Source organism: Myxocyprinus asiaticus, chromosome 22 (assembly GCF_019703515.2).
Source record: "Myxocyprinus asiaticus isolate MX2 ecotype Aquarium Trade chromosome 22, UBuf_Myxa_2, whole genome shotgun sequence".
NCBI classification, from domain to species: Eukaryota; Metazoa; Chordata; class Actinopteri; order Cypriniformes; family Catostomidae; genus Myxocyprinus; species Myxocyprinus asiaticus.
Genome location: NC_059365.1, coordinates 44064831 through 44087031, shown reverse-complemented (window position 1 = coordinate 44087031; position 22201 = coordinate 44064831). Strand labels below are relative to the sequence as shown.

The window sequence follows — 22201 nt, the reverse complement described above, 5'->3', positions numbered from 1 at the left end:
TATGACTGATTAGACATGTTGTAAATAAATAGCCGATGTTTTGTTTGCCTATATTTTCCAAGCTGTCTTTGGTATTTTTATGTTTATTGACAGCTATCACTGCAGTAGAGCTGCACAGCTGTCATATTCTATAAATAATCTGCTTTCTGCCTCATTCTATTAATAGAATCCATGTAAAATCAGTTATAACAACTCAATTATGATTGAAAGTAAGATACAGTACTGTGCAAAATTTTAGGCACATAAGATGTTTCACAAAATTTTTTGTCTTAAGATGGTTATTTATATCTTCAGCTTTAGTGTGTCAGTAGGAAAAATACATTTTAGACTCCCAAACATTACTTTTGCAAATAGAAAAGATTAGAATAGAAGAACAGGGTGCTCTGCAAGAGATGGCATTGCCCCCACAGAGCCCCCCACTAAACATCATGTCAGTCTGAGATTACATGAAGAGACAGAAGCAATTGAGACAGCTAAATAGATAGAAGAACTGTGGGGAATTCTCCAAGAAGCTTGGAACATCCTATCTGCCAACAACCAAGAAAAACTGTGTCCAGGTGTACCTAGGAGAATTTGGGCTGTTTTAAAGGCAAAGGTGGTCACACCAAATATTGATTTAGCTTTTTTATGTTTACTGGACTTTGTATGATGTTAAATGATAAATGAAAACTATTTATGGCATTATTTTTGAAGACATCCTCACTATGCAACATTTTTCACAAGTGCCTAAAACTTTTGCACAGTACTGTAGATGAAAAAGATAATGTGTAATTTGTAGTGTTTTGTCAGGAAATTTTCCAATGAAGAGAAATAACACAAGTCTTTGGATTCTTTTCACCATCAGAAGAAAGATGTTTTGGCAAAAGAAGTCTCCCAACAGTCATCTCACTACACATGAGTTTTATACCATCTCAAACAAACAAGATCTTGTGACTAACAGCAATGGAATAATGTGTCCCTGAACAAAGGGGGGGGGGGGGGGGTTCAAAATCAAAAGTAACAGTCAGTATCTGGTGTGGCCTCCAGCAGCATTAAGTACTGCAGTGCATCTCCTCCTTATGGACTGCACCACATTTGCCAGTTCTTGCTGTGAGATGTTACCCCATACTTCCACCAAGGCACTTGCAAGTTCCCAGACATTTCTTGGAGGAATGGCCCTAGCCCTCACCCTCCGATCCAACAGGTTCCAGACGTGGTCAATGGGATTGAGATCCGGGCCCTTCGCTGGCCATGGCAGAACACTGACATTCCTGTCTTGCAGAAAATCATGCACAGAACGAGCAGTATGGCTGGTGGCATTGTCATGTCAGGATGAGCCTGCAGGAAGGGTACCACATGAGGGAGGAGGATGTCTTCCCTGTAACGCACAGCATTGAGATTGCCTGAAATGGCAACAAGGTCAGTCCGATGATGCTGTGACACACCGCCCCAGACCATGACGTACCCTCCACCTCCAAATCGATCCTGCTCCAGAGTACAGGCCTCGGTGTAACGCTAATTCCTTCGACAATAAACGCGAGTCCGACCATCAACCCTGGTGAGACAAAACCGCAACTCTTCAGTGAAGAGCACTTTTTGCCAGTCCTGTCTGGTCCAGCGAAGGTGGGTTTGTGCCCATAGGCAACGTTGCTGCCGGTGATGTCTGGTGAGGACCTGCCTTACAACAGGCCTACAAGCCCTCAGTCCAGCCTCTCTCAGCCTATTGCGGACAGTCTGAGCACGGATGGAGGGATTGTGCATTCCTGGTGTAACTTGGGCAGTTTTATATCATGAGGGGTGCCAGTGGCTTGCAACATCCCTTCAAGATCTATAAAAAAGCCCTGATCATCAGCGTTAGGTGCGTAAATATTAGCCAAAATCAACCGTTACCCCTGAAATTCTGCTAAAACAATAATGACTCTTCCTAATTTATCTTTACTCTGTTTGAGACATTTGAATTGTAGTTGTTTTCTTATCATTGTAATGACTCCCCTGCTCTTACTTGAGCCAGCACTAAAGAAAATATGTCCACCCCATATCTTCCCAGATTTTTCCGCTTCTTGCGGGGAAAAATGCGTTTCCTGAAGAAACACTATATCATATTTCTTACGTTTAAGAAGAGAAATAACCTTCCTTCTTATGGGGTGCCCCAACCCATTCACATTCCACATGGAGAGAGACAATCCACTCATATTAATCCACTCATACATTTGACATTTTGACATATTAGAAAAAATAGATTGTGTGTCAAAAACAAAATTATAAAGACCACATTCCAACATTAGTGCTACAATCAAACCCCAAACTTCCCTCCGAACCAAACAAACAGAAAAAAGAAAAACATCCTCATTAACCCCATGCACGACAGCGCCAACTGGCGTCCATCCCTCTAAACTCAAACAGTCCATGTATGCCTACGAGTGTAACGAGGCAGACGTGGAATGAGGATCTAAATGCAGCTTTTAATGGAAACCAAAAATAAACAAAGTAACTCAGAATAGAATGAAACAAAAACACAGGAAACCAAGCACAGAACAAGACAACACATGTGAAGACTGACAAAGAAACCAGGGGAAAACAAGGGTTTAAATACATGGGGGCAAACAAGAGAATGAGGAACACCTGTGGAAACAATCAGGGGAAAACCAATCATAAAATGAAACTATAAAAGGACTACAAACTAACAGGAAACAGGAACTAAACAAGAATTTCAACATAAAAGTCAACACAAAAACTGGGAATATGTGACAGAGCCCCCCTTTTAAGGAGTGGATTCCAGACGCTCAAAAACAAAAACAAAAACAAATTGTCCATGGAGTGTGGGGGGAAACAGGTAGTTCAGGGGGGCATAAGGGGCAAGGAGAGCAGAGGAACAAGGCAAAGTCAGGGAGTTTTGAAACCAAGGCGGAGCTGGAGGGATGGAGAGCCAGAGTGACTCTGCAGGCTTGGAGGACCAAGTAGACCAGAGCAGATCAGGCAGGTGGCCAGGAGGCCAGGGAGACCAGAGCAGATCAGGCAGATGGCCAGGAGACCAGGGAGACCAGAGCAGATCAGGCGGATGGCCAGGAGACCAGGGAGACCAGAGCAGATCAGGCAGATGGCCAGGAGACCAAGGAGATGACCTCAAGATGGGGAATGGGTCAGGAGTCCTGGGAGGTGGCCGCAGGACCGAGACAGGGTCAGGAGGCCTTGGAGTCGGCTGCAGGGCTGAGACAGTGTCAGGAGGCCTGGGAGGCGGCCGCAGGAGTCCTGGATGAATGGGAAACGACCTCCGTGGTCGTGAACATAGGAAGAGACTCGGGAACAACCTCTGTGGTCGTGGACATGGGCAGAGACTTGGAAAAGACCTCCGTGGTCGTGTTCATTGGATGAGACTTGGGAATGACCTCTGTAGTCATGGGCATGAGCAGAGACTCGGAAACGACCTCCATGGTTGTGTTCATGGGATGAGACTGGGAGACAACCTCTGTAATCATGGGCATGGGCAGAGACTCAGGAACGACCTCTGTGGTCGTGGACATGGGAGGAGACTCGGGAATGACCTCCGTGGTCAAGAACATGGGCAGAAACTGGGAAACAACCTCTGTGGTCGTGGGCATGAGCGGAGACTCGGGAACGACCTCTGTAGCCGTGGGCATGGACAGAGACTTGGGAACGACTTCTGTGGTCGTGAACGTGGGCGGAGACTCAGGAACAACTTCTGTGGTCGTGGGCATGGGCAGAGACTCAGGAACGACCTCTGTAGTCGTAGGCATGGACAGAGACTCGGGAACAATCTCTGTGGTCGTGAACATGGGCAGAGCCTCAGGAACGACTTCTGTGGTCGTGGGCATGAGCGGAGACTCAGGAATGACCTCTGTGGTCGTGAACATGGGCAGAGACTCAGGAACGACTTCTGTGGTCTTGGGCATGGGCAGAGACTCGAGAACGACCTCTGTACCCATGGGCATGGGCAGAGACTCGGGAATGACCTCTGTGGTCGTGAACATGGGCGGAGACTCAGGAACGACTTCTGTGGTCGTGGACATGAGCGGAGACTCAGGAACGACTTCTGTGGTCTTGGGCATGGGCAGAGATTCGAGAACGACCTCTGTACCCGTGGGCATGGGCAGAGACTCGGGAATGACCTCTGTGGTCGTGAACATGGGCGGAGACTCAGGAACGACTTCTGTGGTCTTGGGCATGGGCAGAGACTCGAGAACGACCTCTGTACCCGTGGGCATGGGCAGAGACTCGGGAATGACCTCTGTGGTCGTGAACATGGGCGGAGACTCAGGAACGACTTCTGTGGTCGTGGACATGAGCGGAGACTCAGGAACGACTTCTGTGGTCTTGGGCATGAGCAGAGACTCGAGAACGACCTCTGTAGCCGTGGGCATGGGCAGAGACTCGGGAATGACCTCTGTGGTCGTGAACATGGGCGGAGACTCAGGAACGACTCCTGTGGTCGTGGACATGGGCGGAGACTCAGGAACGACTTCTGTGGTCGTGGACATGAGCGGAGACTCGGGAACGACCTCTGTGGTCGTGAACATGGGCGGAGACTCAGGAACGACCTCTGTGGTCGTGGGCATGGGCAGAGACTCGGGAACGACCTCCGTGGTCATGTACATGGGAAGAGACTTGGGAACAGAAACTTTTCTTCTTCTTCTCCTCCTCTGAATGGCTAAAGTTGACAACGCTGGCTCTGGGATGGACGAGGCTGGCAACGCTGGCTCTTGAATGGACGAGGCTGGCAACGCAGGCTCTGGGATGGATGAGGCTTCTAGCTAGTTGGCTGTGGCAGGCGTGGGCGTTGGCTCGTTGGCCGTGGCAGGCATGAGTACTGACAAGCTGTGAGGAAGGGTCTTCATGACCCTACGCACCGACATAAGTGGTGGATAATTTAACTTGGAAACAAGGGCCGTGGGAGTCTGGGTTGTGGTATGGTGTGGAGTAGACTTAAACTTGGTGGTGTCATAGCATGGAGCAGACTCAGGCGTAGCTGTGGCATGGTGTGGACCAGGCTGAGGTTTGGCTGAGACATGGTATGGAGCAGGCTGAGGCATTGCTGTGACATGACATGGAACAGGCTGAGGTGTGGAAGACTTGGAAACCGGAACCGGGGTTGAGAGAGGAGGTTCCTCTGAAGCGAATGTCTCTAAAATTAACTCCACATATTCCTCCCGCATGTAATCACCGGTCTCCGGCAATTCCCTCCACTTGTGAGCTAGGAGACCGATGTGATATAAGGACTTCAAGTGGGAATCGGTAAATCCCGTGTATGTGGCAACGGTGCTAAACAGACGAGAGTATTCTCTAATTGGTAAGTTTGCTCGGCTCAACTGGACAAAGCATGCTGCTAGATCCATTTCGGATGTTCAGTCTTTCTGTAACGAGGCAGACGTGGAATGAGGATCTAAATGCAGCTTTTAATGGAAACCAAAAATAAGCAAAGTAACTCAGAATAGAATGAAACAAAAACACGGGAAACCAAGCACAGAACAAGACAACACATGTGAAGACTGACAAAGAAACCAGGGGAAAACAAGGGCTTAAATACAAGAGAACGATGAACACCTGTGGAAACAATCAGGGGAAAACCAATCATAAAATGAAACTTCAAAAGGACTACAAACTAACAGGAAACAGAAACTAAACAAGAATTTCAACATAAAAGTCAACACAAAAACAGGGAATATGTGACAACGAGAGTCCCCGTGACAACTACAGAATTACATAACAGAAAATATCTATTAAACAAATTCCAGCCAGTAGGTGGGATAAACACAAAGAACGTGTAGATTCATCCACATAACTGTCCTTAAGTTGTGTTCCTCCACAAAACAAGCTTCAGCTGCAAGGCAAAACAGCACAAAAAAAAGGCCATTCAGTTTCCTCGGGCAGTCAAACGAATGTTCAGTGAGCCAGTCCATTCGACTGTTACCTGAGTTCAACCGATGACCCAATCACTCCAATGTCCTGAAAGAAATACTCCATAAAATAAACTCCAACCAATAGGAGGCTTAAGCAAAACAACGTGCAGATTCATCCACAAAACTATCCCGGAGGAGTGTTACTACACAAAACAACTCCAGCTGCTAGGCGGTACCAGCACAAAAACAACAAAAAAAGGCACCCAGTTTCCTCAGACGGTCAAGTGAATGTTCAGTGAGTCAGTCCCACTTGGCTGCAATGTAAGAATCACACAATGACTTACTCAGTCCATTGACTTTATGAAGGACAATGCTTGTTGCAGACATGTAAATACTTTGCGGCCATCCTAAGCATCTGTTCTCAATTTGGCCGGGAACATAATTGCAAAAGCGAACTTCCATTGATGTAAGAGTTTCTTGCATTCTTTGAATCAATCACGTTTCTCTCTTATCGAATTCGCAAAGTCTGGGACAAGAACATTTTGTGGTTCTTCCAAGAAAGCCTTCCTTTACTCCTCGCCTCGCGTAACAAGATCTTTATCGAATGATCTCATAAATTTGGCCAGAATTTATCAGGGCCTGTCTTCCTCAACGGATCGCCGAGCCAGAACTCTGTGAGCTCACTTGATTTCCAGCTTATGGCCTGTTATGTCAAGCAGACTCAGAAAGAGCCCGTCCAGAAATTCCACCATATTCTGACCCTCTGCTCACTCAGGAATTCCAACAATTCGGACGTTGTTCCGCCGACTATGATTTTACATATCCTCCAACTTTTCCCAGACACGCTCCAAGTCTACTTTGGTCGCTAGTGGATTAGCAGCTAATTCCCTCTCCGATCACTCCAGATAATCGATCTATTTCTTGATAACCACATCAGTGAATTTCGTCTCCATGGCAGTGATCGATCGTCGTATTGCAGCAAGATCCTCCAAGTCAGCAATGACCTTCGTCAGTATTGCCGACACGATCAGCAATTCACACCAAATCTCTTTCACCTCTCTGGCCAAATTGACTCCCTGGTACGAGGCCTCCGGAGGAGTGTCAGCTTGAGCACATAAGTGTCTCCAGAGCCTGGGGATTTTGAATTCTTTGACATGTTGTCTTCCTAGAACAGTTATGGATCAGGGTGTATCAAATCTCACCGGTTTATATCATTAAAAGTATCAAAACTAGCAAAGTGCACTGAGCTTGCCGTTCACATGTCCGAACCTCGCATGGCATCACGTGACTCAGCCCAAGTGTCCTTTTTTAAAAGAGACCACAATTATGCCTTTAATACAAAGGAGTGATGAACTACAGCCACAAATTTTAATTTATGCATTTGTTTAAGTAAGACATATATACAATTTAACACTGACTACATTGTTCTAGAAAATGAAAGTCTCTGACCAGCAATTATGATGAAAGCGAGGCGATAAAGTGACCAAATATGTGAAGTATACTACTAGGTTTTACCTGGTCATTATATTCTCTGGCCTCTGGTCATTGAGCAGTTTCTAAAAGTGTCCCGTGAGCTATGGGTTGAGTACCCTTGCTCTAGAGAGGTGGAGATCAGAGATGCAACAGGTGTTTAAGCTTTTCTCTCTTTACCCTGCAGCTAAGTAGTTCTGGTAGCATTTTACACAAAGTACTTTTGCTATTTCATGTAGCAAGAACATGTAGATTTACACTCTACAATATCAGGAAAATAAGACCCCTCCTCTCTGAACATGCCACACTACTTCTTGTTCAGTCACTTGTCATAACTAGACTGGACTACTGTAATGTTATTCGCATGCACAATTATGACCCTGCAAATGATGGTCTTTAATGTCTGGTCTTTAATGAACCAAAGAGAGTGCATGTTACACCACTCTTTGTCTCTCTTCACTGGCTGCCGGTTGATGCACGTACCTAAAATCATTTCTGCAAAGCTGTGTTCCCACCAGAAGCCTGCGTTTGGCTAATGAGCAGCGCCTTGTACCATTTCCACTGGAATTATTAAATTTGTCCTCAATACCCACATTCTCACACCAAATTTCAGGCCCTGGATTGATTCAAAAAGTATTAGTGCACCTCTCCTCAAAAATGCATAATTTGAGGTGTCATTCATGTCCATGGCACAGTCAGTGTGGGATGAGTTACGTGGCAAAGTATATTTACAAATGATCCATCCAAATAACAGGCAACACATGCCATAAATGACAGTCCTCTGCTCGCTCAAACACACAGCAGGCTTTAGTTGTCAGTTTTGCAAACGTTGAAACCAGAATACAGGCTCAAAATAAAGCACTGTTGGCATTAGTTTAGTTTCGACATGGTCACACTGATGCTGTGATTTTACACCACATGGTCTTAATGTGTTACATGTAAACAGAGAAGCGTTTGATTGGTGAAGAGATTTATTTTTAGACTTTAGCACAGGTAGCTGTACAGGCAGTACAAAAATCATATGATCCAGACTAGTTCAGTACCAAACACAAGAGTTTCTACACTGAAAAAGAATGAATTTGGCCCTTTGTAAATTGGGTTGCACTTTATTTTACAGTATGTGTACATACCAAGAAAGTACTGAGTAGTATTAGGTAACTGCATGTACTTAATATGGGTTAAGGTTAGGGTTAGGGTTAGGTTTAGGGTTAGTACCTAGTTGCTGGGGTGTCTGTTGGTTTGTTCTCTTGTTTTTCTGTTCTTGTTGTTCCTCTCTTACTCTGCTTGTTCAGCAGGTGTCATCACTAATGATCAATCATCACTCAGAGAGTGTATCTACTTGATCTCATGAACTGTTTGGCCGGTTCAACATTCAACACAACACAGAGTAGATTCAACACTGCTCAGTGTTAGTTTTTAACACTCTTGTAGAGTGGACTCATGGAGACACCAAGGAGTGTTAATTTAACACCGGAGATTTTGCTGTGTATGTAATACAATTTTGCTCTTTTTATTAATTACAATTATGTTTTAAATTTTACTCAAATATAATATGTTGTTTTTAAATGTATTCTCTGTGTTTTGAACAAAGTTAGAAAAAACTTAGTTGTTTCAGCTGAGCTGTGTTTTGGGGGAGGGGCCATAGGCATTTGCACCTGAATATTTAAATATGTAGGCCCGGGCAAGGTATAAGGGGTTATGAGGAGTGTAAATAGTTATTGTTGGTAATTAAAATGGGTTGTAGTTGTGTTTACAGTTGTGTTGGAGTTATCCATGATGCTTTGTGTTAAATTATGATGCTTTTTTTTTAAGTCACCAAAATATATTATATATAACTGGATGGAAATATAGTGATAAACAGCTAAATATTTCACTTCAAAATATTTCACTTCAAATAAGAAGCTAAATTCCCTTTAAGGCTGTACAGGCGCTCTAGTGAATCAGTGAATCATTTCCACAGGAAAGAAAACTGCACTCTTCAAGCCAGTTCATAGTGTCTTTAAGTTTGATAAGGAGTAAAGAGTGTTTGTAATGGAATGACTCTTTAGGAATGAATGAATCTTTTTAACCAAATGGTCTGTAAACACAGATTATGTGAACCTGTGTTGAGTGTTGATTAAAATCATCCCTGCTTTAAATACACATGAAGTAATTTTCCACTCCTCATGTTGCAGGACGCTACTGTGAGGTGCACCAGATGACTGGGAATTACATGTGGGACAAGGACTCCATGAAGGAATTCCTGATCGGAACGAACCCAGACAGCAGTCTGAATATGTGGTGGAATGGCTCAGAGCCGCTGTGGGTGACCATGCAGAAAACAGGAAAAAGAGTCTACATGTACTTCTGGCCTGGTGAGTGGATGTCATGAGTTTATGGTATGGTGCTTTCCATAAATAGGTTACAAAGTAGGGCTTGAAACTCTTAAAAATTATTTTCAAGAAAGTTAAATATAGAGCCATCCATCCCTTACAAAAATTAGCCATGATTTTACTACAGTAACCATGGTTAAACTATGGTATTTGTAATAAAACCATTGTACCCCACAAAATGTAAAATAATTATACATATATATTACATTTACATTTATACATTTGGAAGATGCATAAGTATCATCACTCAAGCATGTTTGTGATTGATGTTACAATTCCCTCCACTGAAAGTTTTTAGGCTTTCAAAAGCATTACTGATCTATTACAAATGCATATAAACCCAAGTCACATGCTGTAAATTGTGTTTGTTCTGTTCGTTCAGGTTGTGAAGTGTCAATTCTTGGGGTGAGACCTACATTCTGTGAGGAATATGTCTACAATCCTTCAGAGAAGAACCTGACTGACTCCTTGGAGAGCGCTCTCAATATGTTAAAGTACGATAAACACAAACCTCCTCAGCAAACCATTATGCAAACATATCTTCTTTTTTTTTTTTTCTCCCCTTTTCTCCCCAATTTGGAATGCCCAATTCCCAATGTGCTCTAAGTCCTCGTGGTGGTGTACTGACTCACCTCAATCCAGGTGGTGGAGGATGAATCTCAGTTGCCTCCGCGTCTGAGACCGTCAATCCACACATCTTATCACGTGGCTTGTTGAGTGCGTTACCACGGAGATGTAGCACGTGTGGAGGCTTCACGCTATTCTCCGCGGCATCTTCGGAGCGACCATGAAGAGGTTACCCCATGTGACTCTACCCTCCCTAACAACCGGGCCAATTTGATTGCTTAGGAGACCTGGCTGGAGTCACTCAGCACGCCCTGGATTCGAACTCGTGACTCCAGGGGGTGGTAGTCAGAATCAATACTTGCTGAGCTACCCAGGCCACCTCAAACATATCTTTCTTATTTTTCTGCCATAATGTTTTTTTGATAACCCTCCATTTGTCTCTCTGTCTTGTTAGTTATTCTGTTAATGATTAAAGTCAACATGAAACGGCATTGGTAACCCATTTTATCTCCGTAATGTGATGTATTCCTGAGTAATACATGATATTCCCAACTAGGGCTGGGCTAAAACGATCTTGATATTTATTGCGATAAAAAAATCCACGATATCGATGATAAGCTTTTGAGTCATTTTCGATATATAGCCTGTATACATCTAGACGATCAGGTGCGCATCGCTAAAAACACAAGCAGTTCGGCTTTCTCACAATGTATGAAATTGCTAACGTTAGCTGCCTTGCTAACGATTAGGCTACGCCAGTCACTGCGGACCCCAGATTGATTCCATCCGGACCACAAGATGGTATCATGACGACGGTTGCGCCCTCTCATCGTCTCTATTGAGCTGTGCGACAAAGCAACAGTGCTGTGTACACAAGATCTGATCTTTCTGCGCTGTATTATTGAATATCTTTCTCTTGCACCGAACACACTTCATTTATGCCCTGTCCCGCTCTGCTCGCGTTGCCTCTTTTCCCCGCATGTGAGTAAAAATGAGGCGCCACATAAGTTAACGTGGTTCCAGGGCACCTTTAGACCATTAAGTTTTTTCCTTCTAAATTTAGCTTTATTAATTAGCATGTTACGAGCATTAAAAATAAACAAATACATTTCTGTTCCAATTTTGTGAAATTAATTATATTTGGCATGACAAGGAAAGACAATAAAATTACTTGTTTGTAGTCTAGTCTTTCGCACTTTAATGAAAATATAAAAATGGGCCATACAGACTTTATATTTTCTATATAAAATAGAAAATACACTATCGGTCAGGTTTAGGGTAGGGAGGTTGGTTTTGTTTATTTAAAACTCAATAGAGCATTAACCTTTAAAACCTCATCTGTTCGGGAGAACATTTAACTCACTTTTAGGGCCACTCAGTGGATATTTCACCTTGGAACTGCTGCGATACGCGTAAGGAACCACGAAATATCCTTGTGCAAAGACGTCGCCATACACACATCATTTGCATGAGATCAGGCTGGATCCTGGACAAAAATATTGGGCAGAATTTGGTTTTATCCATCAGGAATTAATAGTATCATGAAAATAATAGAAAGGAGCCAGACCTGAATCTGAGTTTGCAAAAACAATGCCTGAATAGCTATTGGTTAATTTTATCCAACAGCCTATGTGGCCTGGTGACATCAGTAGAAAAGGAAAGTTGTTCCAGAGGTGGTGCTTGTTATTATGTTTTGATGAAAGATGTATCTTGCACAATAAGACCAAGAAAGTTATTACTGTAAGAAAGTTCGCGTTTATTCAGTTCAGAGATCATTCTTGGTCAAAGTGTCATATATCGCACATGCATCATAGGGACACTTTTGTGAGGATATTTTAGAGTGTTTGTTTTTCAATGTATAAAGTCTCTGGTGTTATATGTTTTATAAGGAGCAATAAAGCAGACATGGCTGCAATTTATTATGAGAAGATAGATGTGGAAGGACATCATTATGGGCCTCAATCTATACAAATACAGCGTGCCGTACGCACACTGGACGAGGCTTTCCAAACCCTCAACCGCAAAATCAAGGTTTGTTTCTTCACAAGAGATTGAAAGAAAGAAAGAAAGAAAGAAAACATTGGTTCCATTGATTCAAACATGTCAGGGTTCTTGATTCTGTCTTGGCCGTCTAAAACACATTTGTTTTGTTCAGGAGAAGAATATGAGAGATGAGATAAATGTAATCCTGTTCTCTGATCATGGTATGACTGAGCTCAAGTGGATGGAGAAAGTCATTGAACTAGACAAATACATTGACATGTCCAACATCATCAAGATGATGGACAGAGGGCCAGTGGTCAGTCTGTGGCCCAAACAGGACAAGTTTGAGGAGGTGAGCTGAACCCATCACTGTACTCTTTCCATTTCATATTTTTTAATTTGTACAGTATTTGGGTCAATGATGTGATTTCTTTTTTTTTTTTGGTCTGAATTTATTCACATATACATCAAAAATGCAATTCACGCAAAACAATTACTTGAATACACCTCTTCTATGATGAACTTATAGTAATTTTGATATTTTTTCTGAGAATTAAAGTAAAAAATGTCATGTGGTGTAATAGACAGGAGACAGTAAAAAAAAAAAAAAGAAATCGAATTAAAAGCTAAAATTATTATAAAAAAAAAGGCATTGGCAAGTGCAGAATAATCTTTTATTTTTTCATTTTTTTTATTTTCCCCTTTTTCTCCCCAATTTGGAATGCCCAGTTTCCAATGTGCTCTAAGTCCTTGTGGTAGTGTAGTGACTCGCCTCAATCTGGGTGGCGGATGACGAATCTCAGTTACCTCCACGTCTGAGACCATCAATCCATGCATCTTATCACGTGGCTTGTTGAGCACGTTACCGCGGAGACATAGCATGTGTGGAGGCTTTGCACTATTCTCCACGGCTTCCATGCACAGCTCACCACGCGCCCCACCGAGAGCGAACCACATTGGGCAACCACGAGGAGGTTACCCCATGTGACTCTATCCTGCCTAGCAACCGGGCCAATTTGGTTGCTTAGGAGACCCGGCTGGAGTCACTCAGCATGCCCTGGATTCGAACTCGCGACTCCAGGGGTGGTAGTCAGCATCTTTACTCACTGAGCTACCCAGGCCCCCAGAATAATCTTTTATTAATATTATTATTATTTTTAAATATTGCCATTTTGTTGTCATGTGACCAAAAGCAACAACAACAACATATTAAACAGAGAGGACCCCTTTATACCCTAAAAACATTTTTATAAAAGGCACATTTAGTTAATCTCATATGGAGTAAACCTGAGAAAACTTCTTGATATTCTTGACTGAAAAATATAATTATAATCATTTTTGACCTTAAAAATGTTTAAAACATTTTTTTTAAATGAATGATTAAGTTGTGTACACTTTCCTGTATTCAAGGCGCAAGGAAAGTATTTTAATATCTTTTACTTGATGGGTCATTAAATCTATTATTATATTAAAAAATATTAAATGCTATAAGTGTTTTTAAATAATTAATATAACCACATTAGACATAAAGTTTACATTTCTATGAACTTAACATCTGTGTTTTAAAAAGATTTCTCATTTTTATCACCTCAGACAACCTTTGTTGTCAATGACCTATTTATATATAATGTTAATATTTGTTTTATGCTTAAATGTATGGTCATTTAAATAAAGAAATAAAATCATTGTTCTACAGTAATACAGAGAAACGTCCTGGTTACTTGCGTAACCTCCGTTCCCTGATGGAGGGAACGAGACGTTGTGTCGATGTAGTGACACTAGGGGTCACTCTTGGGAGCATGAGACACCTCTGGTCTTTGATAAAAGGCCAATAAAAATGGGCGAGTGGTATTTGCATACCACTCCCCCGGACAATGGGTATAAAAGGAGCTGGTATGCAACCACTCATTCAGGTTTTGTGCTGAGGAGCCGAGACAAGGTCCCGGCCATTTCAGTGGGTAGTTCAGCATTGTGGCAGGAGAGACACAACGTCTTGTTCCCTCCATCAGGGAACGTAGGTTATGCAAGTAACCAGGACGTTCCCTATCTGTCACTCACTCGACGTTGTGTCGATGTAGTGACACTAGGGGTCCCTATACGAAATGCCGCAACTGGCTGAACTGTGTTACGTGAACCGGCGGTGTGTGACGGGCAGACCACTGTGTGCCTCATAGCCAGTGCACCAGGCTGACACGTAACCTCCCCCAATGCTGTTATGAGTGTCGAACGGCCCTTTGGGGACAAGTCGACTGCCCAAAAGATAGAGACAGGCTAGCCCAGTCGTGGCCTCTTATCCTCTTTTTTTTTTTTCTCTCCCCCCCCCAAAAAAAGGAATTAACTGACTGGGGCCACCAGGTCTACGTCGGGGGGGTGTCCCTCCCAAGGGGAAGACACCGTGGAGACCACACCCCGCCCAGAAAGGGGGGGTATTTTGAGTGGAAATACACTATATTGCCAAAAGTATTCATCTGCCTTTAGACGCATCAAACCCAGACTCGTCCATCAGATTGCCAGATGGAGAAGCTTGATTCGTCACTCCAGAGAACGCTTCTCCACTGCTCTAGAGTCCAGTGGCGGCATGCTTTACACCACTGCATCCGACGCTTTGCATTGCACTTTGTGATGTATGGCTTGGATGCAGCTGCTCGGCCATGGAAACCCATTCCATGAAGCTCTCTACACACTGTTCTTGAGCTAATCTGAAGGCGACATGAACTTTGGAGGTCTGTAGCGATTGACTCTGCAGAAAGTTGCCGACCTCTGCGCACTATGCACCTCAGCATCCGCTGACCCCGCTCTGTCATTTTACATGGCCTACCACTTCGTGGCTGAGTTGCTGTCATTCCCAATCGCTTCCACTTTGTTATAATACCACTGACAGTTGACTGTGGAATATTTAGTAGCGAGGAAATTTCATGACTGGACTTGTTGCACAGGTGGCATCCTATCACATTACCACGCTGGAATTCACTGAGCTCCTGAGAGCGGCCCATTCTTCCACAAATGTTTGTAGAAGCAGTCTGCATGCCTAGGTGCTTCATTTTATACACCTGTGGCCATGGAAGTGATTGGAACACCTGAATTCAATTATTTGGATGGGTGAGCGAATACTTTTGGCAATATAGTGTACGTCACATGGTCTTGCCGAACTTTGTCGGAAGTATGCCATGTGGAGAAGTCCCACAGTAGGTCCTACCCTATGGGGGAGGATTTTCTACAAACATGGTGACTGGGGCAGAGGGGCCTCTGCCCAAGGAAGACGTAGTTTACCAACAGGGAAACGAATTAGCAGAAGATATACAGTACGTCGCATGGGCTTACCTATGGGGAACCACCACATGCGGAGCACCTACCCCAGTACAGGGCTTAGTTAGCACATGTACTGAGCCGGCAGCGAGTTTCTCCGTGAACTCGTCTGCCACAGGGCTCGGAGGAAATCATCCTTGGAACACAGTTTGTGAACACTACTGGGAGTCAACAGTGCACGTCTTCAGCTCAGGGGAGGTGAAAGGCGCTATGCGCAAGCGATACACCCGGCCAGCTGTCCCGGACTTACCTGCTTGAGCGTGCCACTACACGGGACGAAACCGGTTCCACCCGGAGACTGTAGAACCTCACAAAGGTATTGGGTGTTGCCCAGCCTGCTGCTCTGCAAATGTCTGTTAGAGAGGCGCCACTGGTCAACGCCCAGGAGGCCGCTACACCCCTGGTAGAATGGGCTCGTAGCCCTGCCGGGGGCGGCACATCCTGGGCGTGATATGCCATTGTTATGGCGCCAATGAGCCAGTGGGCGATCCTCTGCTTGGAGACAGCGCTTCCTTTCCACTGTCCACCAAAGCAGACAAAGAGCTGCTCAGAGACTCTAAAGCTCTCTGTGCAATCCAAATAGATGCGTAAAATGCGCACCGGACACAGCAATGTCAGGGCTGGGTCTGCCTCCTCCTGGGGCTGCGCTTGCAGGTTCACCACCTGGTCCCTAAAAGGGGTCGTGAGAACCTTGGGCACATAGCCAGGTCAGGGTCTCAGGATCACGTGAGAGTAGCCCGGACCGGACTCCAGGCATGTTTCGCTGATAGAGAACGCTTTCAGGTCTCCTGCCCTCTTGATGGAAGTGAGTGCGGTCAGGAGGGCAGTCTTCAAAGAGAGTGCCTTAAGCTCAGCTGACTGCAAGGTTTCAAAGGGGGCTCTCCGTAGACCCTGAAGAACTACAGAGATGTCCCATGAGGGAACGAGGCGCGGTCTGAAGGAACTCAACCTCTTGGTGCCTCTCAGGAACCTGATGATCAGGTCGTTCTTTCCTAAGGACTTACCATCCACTGTGTCGTGGTGTGCCGCTATAGCGGCTACATACACCTTCAAGGTGGGGGGGTACAGCCGCCCTTCCAACCTCTCCTGCAGGAAGGAAAGCACCGATCAGACTGCGCATCTCTGGGGGTCTTCGCGTCGGGAAGAACACCACTTAGCGAACAGACACCACTTAAAGGCATACAGGCGCCTCGTAGAGGGGGCCCTAGCCTGAGTGATCGTGTCTACCACCGCGGGTGGTAGGTCGCTTAAGTCTTCCACATCCTGTCCAGGGGCCAGACATGAAGATTCCAGAGGTCTGGTCGCGGGTGCCAGATAGTGCCCCGTCCCTGAGAAAGAAGGCCCTTCCTCAGGGGAATTCGCCGGGGGGGGGGGGGCTGTCACGAGGAGCGTGAGGTCTGAGAGCCATGTCTGGATTGGCAAGTAGGGTGCTACCAGGACAACCTGCTCCTCGTCCTCCCTGAACTTGCACAGGGTCTGTGCAAGTAGGCTCACTGGGGGAAATGCATATTTGCGAAGTCCAGGGTTGCCAGCTGTGTGCCAGCGCGTCTATACCGAGAGGTGCCTCGGTCAGGGTGTACCAGAGCGGGCAGTGGGAGGATTCTTGGGAGGCAAACAGGTCTACCTTTGCCTGCCCGAATCGACTCCAAATCAGCTGGACCACCTGAGGGTGGAGTCTCCACTCTCCCCTGAGGGTAATCTGCCGTGACAGCGCGTCTGCTGCAGTGTTGAGGTCGCCCGGGATGTGAGTGGCTCGCAGCGACTTGAGGTGCTGCTGACTCCAGAGGAGGAGACGGCAGGCGAGGAGTATACTCTTTGACATACAGCGGGAGCGCAGACCACCTTGACGGTTGACATATTCTACCGTTGCCATGTGCTACCGCACATATGCTACCGTTGCCATGTTGTCTGTCCAAACTAACACATGCTTGCCCTGGATCAACGGCCGAAACCTCCGCAGGGTGAGCAGAATTGCCATCAACTCGAGGCAGTTGATGTGTCAACGTAGCCGCAGGCCCAACCAGGAGCCGGCGGCTGTGTGCCCGTTGCATACAGCGCCCAGCCCGTTTTGGAGGTGTCTGTCATAACCATGATGTGCCTGGAGACATGCTCTAGGGGAACACCTGCCCGCAGAAACGTGAGATCAGTCCAAGGGCTGAAGAGGCAGTGACAGATCGGCGTGATGGCCATGCGATGTCCCGCGGCGCCATGCCCATCTCAGGACTCGAGTCTGAAGCCAGTGCTGAAGTGCTGTGCACGCTCGCTTGTGAGACGCGCTGTCAATGAGACTGAGTCCAACTCCAAGCCGAGAAAAGAGATGCTCTGAACCGGGAGGAGCTTGCTCTTTTCCCAGTTGACCCAAAGCCCTAGTCAGCTGAGGTGCAAGAGCACCAGGTCCCTGTGTGCACACAACACGTCCTGAGAGTGAGCTAGGATTAGCCAATCGTCGAGATAGTTGAGGATGTGAATGCCCACTTCCCTTTGCGGGGCAAGGGCTGTTTCTGCAGCCTTCGTGAAGATGTGAGGGTAGAAGGACAGGCCAAAAGAGAGGACCTTGTACTGATACGTCTGACCCTCGAATGCAAACCGCAGGAAGGGTCTGTGTCGAGGTAGAATCGAGACGTGGAAGTACACGTCCTTCAGGTCTACCGCCGTGAACCAATCTTGATGCCGGATGCTTGCTAGAATGTGTTTTTGCATCAGCATCTTGAATGGGAGTCTGTGTAAATCCCGGTTCAGTACTCGCAGGTCCAAGATTGGCCTCAACCCACCACCTTTTTTCGGTACAATGAAGTAGGGGCTGTAAAACCCCTTCATCATCTCGGCTGGAGGGACAGGCTCTATCACATCCTTCCGTAGGAGGGTAGCAATCTCCGCGCGCAAGGTAGCGGTGTTCTCGCCCTTCACCGTGGCGGCACCATAGGCTCCTTTTATACTTGTATGTCCGGGGGAGTGGTATGCAAATACCACTCGCCAATTTTCATTAGCCTTTTTAAAGACCAGAGGTGTTTCGGGCTCCCAAGAGTGACCCCTAGTGTCACTACATCGACACAACGTCGAGTGAGCGACAGATAGGGAATTACAATTTAACAGTAATGAAAATCCAATGAGAATCACCTGCATTTGGAATGATGAGATTACATTAAAAACATAAAAATACATAAAAAATAAAATGCCCTTGCACATTACAGTAATAAGTAAATAGTTTAATTGTCATGAAAATGTCACAATGCAAAATAAAAATTAAAAAAAAAAAAAAAAAAAAAAAAGATTTGGGGTGAAAACTATGTTTTCAAGCAATTATACAACTTTCACAAAACTGTGACATTGTGATTTCATCCAATTCATGACAGTAATTATACCTGTCCTCAATCTCTCTTTGCAAATTCAGCAGACATGCTAATGCTAATATTAGCTTCAACCATGCATAATTGTGCAATCTCTACACAGGCAAAAAATAACATCACAGTGGCTAAAACTGACTGCTTATATGTATGTGAATATTCTAATTCTGTTTATATGTGAATGTGTAATTCAGATCTATCGAAACCTGAGCACAGCGGACAACATGAATATTTACAAGAGGCAAGAGATCCCAGACCGCTACCACTATAAGAACGGGAGGTTTGTCTCGACACTAACACTTGTCGCAGAGCCCGGATGGTTTATCACTGAGGTATAGTCTCTTCAGAATCTTTCCAGAATGTCTTCATGTGTGTTTTAGGAGTTGTTTTAGGATCATAGCAACTAAACCAAATCTTGAACTACATATGAATGCTATTACTTTTCTTATTTACAGTAGAATAAGAAGGTACCTTGCTATATTCTGAATAAAGTCATGGCTAAAAGGCACTTTTAGGCAAGACGCACTGCATAGCGTATAGCATATCTAGCCAAAAGCTTCCCTGATTTGTCCCCTGACTCAAAAACTGTCTTGCCCTGAATAGCCAAAACTCCACCTTCCGTGACAATATAGTATCATATCTGTATTTCAGTCGGGTCAGTTCTCTGAGGCCATCAGACGACATTCTGCGCTTCAGCTCTGCCTCGGCACTTTTACTATTCCCTTCCAACTCCAAGAGTTCTCGTGCTTTGGATTTTTTGGTGAATGAGGCATACTGTATGATCCAACCCCTAAGAACCGCCTTAAGTGCCTTCCAAGCCACGCCCACAGAGGATACTGAGGTCCAGTTGGTCTCCATATAGACATTGATTTCAGCCTTTAGCATTTGTTGGAATTCAGGATTTTGCAAAAGGGATACATTAAAGCACCAACTATATGATATCTTTTTCTCCGTATGTGGCAACACCTCTAAACTCACCAGGGTGTGATCTGAGACTAAGATGTTTCCAATTGAACAATCAACAACAGATGAAATGAGGGACTTATATAATATATATATATATATATATATATATATATATATATATATATATATATATATATATATATAAATCTATTCTAGAATAAATCTTATGGACTGATGAAAAAAATGTATAGTCCCTACCAGATGGGGTCAAAAGTCTCCAAATCTCTGTAAGACCAAGATATTTACACATCCTGTGAAGCGTCACTGTTGCTCTAAGGGGCTTACACACTTTTGCTTCACAATGATCAAGGACTGATCAAAAGATTAAAGTCTCCTCCCAATATTATATCATGAGGGGTGCAAGCGGCTTGCAACATCCCTTCAAGATCTACAAAAAAGCCCTGATCATCAGCATTAGGTGTGTAAATATTAGCTAAAATCAGCCTTTGCCCAATCCTCTCATATTAACATCTGATGTATTGACATATTAGAAAAAATTGATTGTGTGTCAAAAACAAAATTATAAAGACCACATTCCAGCATTAGAGCAACAAACAAACCCCAAACTCCCCCAAACGTGGAAAAAAGAACTCCGCACGATAGCGCCAATGGCCAGCGTCCATCCCTCTAAACTCAAACAGTCCATGTACGCCTATGAGAGCCCCTGTGACAACTTCGCCATCGGATTGCTCAAGTCCGGTGTTTCTATAAAAATTTTGTGAGACAGAATTACACAACAGAAAATAATCTATTTCCTCGGGTAGCCAAACCAATGTTCAGTAAGCCGGCCCATTTGGCTGTTACATGAGTGTAACACATGCCCTAATCACTCTAATGATTTGCAAGAAATATTCCACAAAACAAACTCCATCCAACAGGAGACATAAGCACAAAGAACGTGCAGATACATCCACAAACTGTCCCGAAGGAGTGTAATTCCACAAAACAAACTCCAGCCACTAGGCGGAGCCAACACAAAAAGAAACAAAGAAGGCGCTCAGATTCCTCGGACAGTCAAGTGAATGTTCAGTGTGTCAGGTACACTCGGCTGCATCGAGAGCATCACACAATGACTTACTCATTCCATTGACTTTATGAAGGACATGGCTTGCTGTGGGCATGTAAATATTTTGTGGCCATCCTTAGTATCTATTCTCAATTTGGCTGGGCACATCAATGCAAACGTGACCTTCCGTTAATGTAAGAGTTTCATGCATTCCTTGAATCGATCACGTTTCTTCTCTCTTGTCGATTTCGCAAAGTCTGGGAACAAGAAAATGTTGTGGTTCTTCCAAGAAAGCCTTCCTTTGCTCCTCGCCTCACATAACACAAGGTCTTTATCGGATGATCTCATAAATTTGGCCAGAATTGATCGGGGCCTGTCTCCCTCAGTGGATCTCCAAGCCGGAACTCTGTGAGCTCACTCGATTTCCAGCTTATGGCCTGTTATGTCGAGCAGACTCGCAAGAGCTAGTTTAGGAATGTCACCATATCTCGGCCTTCTTCGTTCTCAGGAATTCCAACAATTCAGATGTTGTTTCGCCGGTTATTATTCTCAATGTCTTCTAACTTTTACCAAATGTGCTCCAAGTCTGTCTTGGTCACTAGCGGGTTAGCAGCTAATTCCCTCTCCGATGACTCCAGATAATCGAGCCGTTTCTCAACATCCGACACTCTTGTAACCAACTCAGAGAATTTCGTCTCCATGGCAGTGATCGATCAACGTATTACAGCAAGATCCTCCAAGTCAGCAATGACCTTCGCCAGCACTGCCGACATGCTCGACAGTTGACGCTGAATCTCTCCCACCGCTGAATGTGCGGCCCTGTCAGGGGTATGGGCTTGAGCATGTAAGTGTCTTTTAATGTCTCCAGAGCCCGATGATTTTGAATTCTTTGACATATTGTCTTCATAGAACAGTTATAGAACAGGGTGTATCAAATCTCACCGGTTTATGACACAAAAAGTATTAAAAACTAGCAAAGTGTGCAGAGCCCGCTGTTTACACGTCCGACCCTTGCTTGGCACCATGCAACCCTTATATCCATTTATTTATTTGGTTAGTAGCAATGTAATAAGCGAGATAATGCACAGTCAGTTGGTTGTTGTCACAAAATAAACCCCTTCAGGGGTCTGGGTTTATTTTGCGATAATAACCGGCTGAATGTACATTGTCATTATCGCTTACAAATTTGATATATCTGACCATCACTGATGTCTATGGTTGGTCCCAACATGGAACATGGGATTTTCCACATCTTCCACACATCCATTGCCCATTTAATAGGTTGCTATTCACCATAAAACCACTGACAGGAATTGATCTAAAGCAACTCAGTAGAGTCATGATTCAGTCTTC

The 22201-nt window shown here is 44.6% G+C and overlaps 1 protein-coding gene across 4 annotated transcripts in view; it reads left to right on the top strand.

Moving 5' to 3' along the window:
* The window catches only part of LOC127413318 (glycerophosphocholine cholinephosphodiesterase ENPP6-like), a 71265-nt gene that overhangs the window by 41554 nt on the left and 7510 nt on the right, over positions 1–22201 (top strand). For 3 of the 4 annotated variants that reach the window (XM_051650355.1, XM_051650352.1, XM_051650354.1), the window contains 5 exons: positions 9479–9658; positions 10059–10170; positions 12133–12274; positions 12399–12578; positions 19071–19208. In XM_051650355.1, the coding sequence (XP_051506315.1) occupies positions 9502–9658; positions 10059–10170; positions 12133–12274; positions 12399–12578; positions 19071–19208 (729 nt within the window). In that variant the 5' untranslated portion in view covers positions 9479–9501. Of the gene's footprint in view, positions 1–8463; positions 8791–9478; positions 9659–10058; positions 10171–12132; positions 12275–12398; positions 12579–19070; positions 19209–22201 lie in introns of those variants that run through there. The other variant, XM_051650353.1, reaches the window with a different exon arrangement.